The sequence below is a fragment of the Lotus japonicus genome, chromosome 6, assembly GCF_012489685.1.
Source record: "Lotus japonicus ecotype B-129 chromosome 6, LjGifu_v1.2".
Lineage (NCBI taxonomy): Eukaryota > Viridiplantae > Streptophyta > Magnoliopsida > Fabales > Fabaceae > Lotus > Lotus japonicus.
In genome coordinates, this window is record NC_080046.1 from 19,211,944 (window position 1) to 19,216,073 (window position 4,130).

At 36.0% G+C, this 4,130-nt stretch overlaps 1 protein-coding gene across 1 annotated transcript; it reads left to right on the forward strand.

Annotated features, from left to right (window-relative positions):
• Positions 1–400: 400 nt before the first annotated feature.
• On the forward strand, positions 401–1,828 carry LOC130725048 (uncharacterized). Its single transcript, XM_057576309.1, has 2 exons — positions 401–1,434; positions 1,538–1,828. Exons 1-2 carry the CDS (start codon positions 901–903, stop codon positions 1,826–1,828), a joined length of 825 nt encoding a protein of 274 aa, XP_057432292.1. The 5' UTR covers positions 401–900.
• The last annotated feature ends 2,302 nt before the right edge of the window (positions 1,829–4,130 follow it).

Consider the following 4,130-nt stretch of genomic DNA (forward strand, 5'->3'; position numbering starts at 1 on the left):
TTCTTCTACACTCTTCCAAAACTGCCGTTTCATTGTTCTTCTACTCACTTCTGCATTTCGGGCTCCTCTTCCGTTTCGTCTTCCGTCAATTCCTTCTTCCGGTGGCGCGTTTGCAACACTGTAAGTGGTTTTCCTTTCAAACCCTTTCAATCTCTTCCTCCTTCTCCGTTCTCTTCCTCCGTTCATTCTCTTCCACCAACATTCTACTGCTATTTTGATGTTTCTTCTTCCGTGAGTGATTGAACGGCTTTGTTTGGACTTTGTATTGATCATGAAGCATTGTATTTTGCAGGTTCAGAAACAAGAACAGGGTTGTTCTTCGTTGACGCCGTCGGGGTTCGTTGTCGCCGTCACCGTCGCCGTTCGTGGTCATACTTTTCATGGTTTAAGGTTAGTGGGTTTATACCTGAGTACTTGTTGGTTGCATGTAATGATTTGTTCTGTAATCGTGGTCAACCTTTTGAAATTGGGGCTAATTTTGGTTGCATGTCCTGACATTGTTAATTTTGTTGTTGATATCATTTTAATTAGAACGTGAAACCTGGGTATGTGGGCATGTGGTTGTTCTTGTTTTGTTAGTTGCATGTACTGAAAATTGTGGTTGCAAAAGTGCCCCTGAAAAAGTGCTCATGAAAAGAAGTTTTTTTTCTTCATATTTGGGCTAAGAATACCTCTGATCTCTCCCTTTGTGATTAAATGTAACTTTTATAAATTGACAAATAATAGTTCTTGTGATTATATGTTTATTGCAAGTCAATAATAGTTTTTGTTATTGTATGTTTATATGTAACTTTTCATGCTCTGTTTTTTGGGCTTGAGTTTGTGTTGGAGTTGTACCCTGTTTGTAGATATGAAAATGACTTCCATTGCTTACATTGAAACTGTATTTTCTTAGTAGAAATGGAACATGGTGGTAGTTCGCGTGGCACATTCCGGAAAACTTTTACAATTCCTATTAATCTGAGTGAGGAACACATGGATATCCCTAGATATTTTTATGAAAGTAAGAAGTCCTCTCTTAAGAATGAAGTTCAGCTTATTGATCCATGTGGGAACTGTGTGAAAATTTGTGTTGTGGTTGGATGTTTAGGAGGGGTTCTCTGGGATGTTGTGCCTACCCTTGTCAGGTTCTATGGTCTGAAAAAGAACCATGACTTGGTATTTGATTATGAAGGGGAGAATAGATTTAAAATTGGTATTTTTGATGAAAATAAGAATGAGTTTCCATATCCACTTCCTGTTAAGGAGGAATATGAAGAACCGGGTCCAGAAATTGTTGAATTGAGTTCTGACTCTGAGGATGATGAAGATGATGTTGCTCGGGCAGAGGCAGAGGCAGAGGCAGAGGCTGGGTATGTCCAGGTTAATGGACGACAATATTATAAATTTGTTAAGGTTATCAGTGGCTCTGTTGCAAAAAAGAATCAAACCTTGGTAAGCAATCAGTCATCATTCTCTTTCACTTTCAATTTATATTACTTAAATTTGTTTATATATTTAATTTAATTTGGTAATTTTTCTTATTTTGTTTAATCAGCCCTTGCCGAGGTCAGTTGTTCGTGAGTACCTTAGTGAGCACAACTGGGGACGTTTTGTTGTCATGAAGGAAGGTGATGGCAAAAGGTATTTATGCTCGCTGTTGTGGAGGAAGAGAGACGGTCAATTGACAGATTGTCATCTAGGAGAAGACTTTTATCAGTTTGTCAGTGACTACCACCTAGTTAAAGGCGACAAGCTCCATTTCAAGGCTAATGAAATGAACAACTTTCTTCATGTCAGGATTCAGCGCCGTAATGGGAATGGGAATGGGAATGGGAATGGGAATTAGAAAATGAATTTGGTTTGGTAGCTATTGGTTGCTACGTATGTGTTTTGTTTGATACTGGATTCAGATCTTTGTGTTTTTTAACTTTGAACTTGTTTTGTTTGCTACCTACTGGTTGCTACATGTGTTTTGTTTGATACTGTGTTTTATTTTGATCATTATCATGTTCTGATTTTTAAAATGTTTGTCTATTGTGTAGTTTTTAAATGGCATCCCAATCTTATTCATCCCCAAGATCTGCAAGCGTTGCTAATGATGCGAGACGTTGCAAGTGCGGTCTTTATCCCTCAATTAGGACAGCATGGACTAGGGTAAATTATGGGAGAACATTTTACCAATGTTCTTATGGGGTAAAAAAATTCATTTTTATCAATCATACATGGATGCATGTAAACTTATATAATTATCTGTGCTAATCTAATGATATAAAATTGTAGGGTTGTGATTACTTTGATTGGGCAGAAGGTCCTATTGAAGGGGTGAACAATCAACCTGTTAACAGTTCTAATCCACAACCACAAGTTAACAGAAACACGATTGATGCGAGTGCGGTTGAAGTTTTGCTTGCGGAGGGTAGGAGGAGGGAACAAGCTTACATCAAAATCATTGTGGGTACTTGGGTGTTTGTACTCGTTGTCCTGGTTGCAATTAAGATGGGTTAATTTTTTTTTTTTGGCTATATGGTACTTTTGTTATAAAGGATGTTGGTCAATTGAAGGATGTTTGTACTTCCGTTATTAAGTACTTGGTTTTGTAGCAATTGGTTTTGTCATTGTCTTTGAATTGATTTGGCATTGTTTCAAATTAAGTTCTGTTATTAAGTACTTGGTTTTGTAGCAATTGGTTTTATCATTGTCTTTGAATTGATTTGGCATTTTCAAATTAGTTTCAAAAAAAGTTCCATAATTTGGCATTGATTTGAATAAATACTTCCTATTTCAACTACCATAATTTGGCAGTGATGTGAAAAAAAACTTCCATTTTCAACTACCATAATTTGGCAGTGATTAATAAAAACTTCATATTTTAGGAAGGCTTTGAATCTTTGTTTCCAATTTTGTTAAAGTTAGTAGAAATAGTAGAAATGAGTTAATTACATGATTTAAAAACCGTTTTACTCAAGGTGGGAGAGTACCTTATTTAACCTTATAAAAAAAATCATGTGTAGTAGAAAGCTTGACTAACTTGGGATAAAAAATGTAAATACTTAAACAAAGGGGTATCAAAAATTTAAAGACTTAAACAAAGCCATGGAAACATATGCAAAAATAACTTGAATGATATGAAAGTCAAACACCATTACTGAAATATTAAAAAACGCAAGCAGTCTTAATAGGGCACAACATGCCAAAATAACTTGTCCACAACTGAGTAAAACAACAAAACTGAAAACAGGTCAAAAGGTGGGCACAAACAGGCCAAAACACACCAGTCCAAAATGCAAAACACATCCAATCAAAACAATTCTCCAAACAGGCCAAACAATTGGTCCATGACTAATACAAACAGAATAATAAGAAGGTAAATAATATGGATAGTTCCATATAAGCATTCCTTCACTCAAGGAAGACACTTGTTCCTGACCAGTGTAGCCTTCACCATATTTCCATAGAACTCATAAGCCTTTTGCATGGGAATTTCCTGATTTTCATTGTACTTGTGTAAAGCCAACTTCAATGCAAACTTCAAGCGTGTGCTATTGTCAATCTGCAAAACATAAGAGAAACTTTTACAATTACTATCATTTGTAAAAAAATATACAAATCGTGCACCTGAATTTATAACTTAGGTTACCTTAATATTGTATCCATCTTTTCCCAATTCGTTCATCCAGCATGCTACCCACACCCCGCAATCATTTCTACACAAAAAAACCAACCACATTTTATATGATGTAGGAACACTATAATGTAATTCCAGTCAAAAAACAAATATAACATATACTCACGAGTCAGATTTCTGCACTGGCAATCCTTGGGGCACGACAACCTTAAACTGAGAAACACGAGGCCTCACTGTTTCATCCATGTCATAGAATGATGGATCTCTGAACATTTTCTCCATGTATAATGCCTAAGCAATATAATTTTAAATTGATTAGGAGCATAATGAACAAGTAATTAAAAAGAATAATGAATTGAAAGTTACTTGTGCCTTACCACCAGCTTGGCGTTGAAGATCCTATATTCCAACCTATCTTCTTCTGGGAAGGAGTCCAAGTATACAATTTCTTCATTTTCAAAGTCAAACACAAGTAGGTACCGATGCTTACCGTTGTCATTCACGGGCACAAACACCTAAGGAA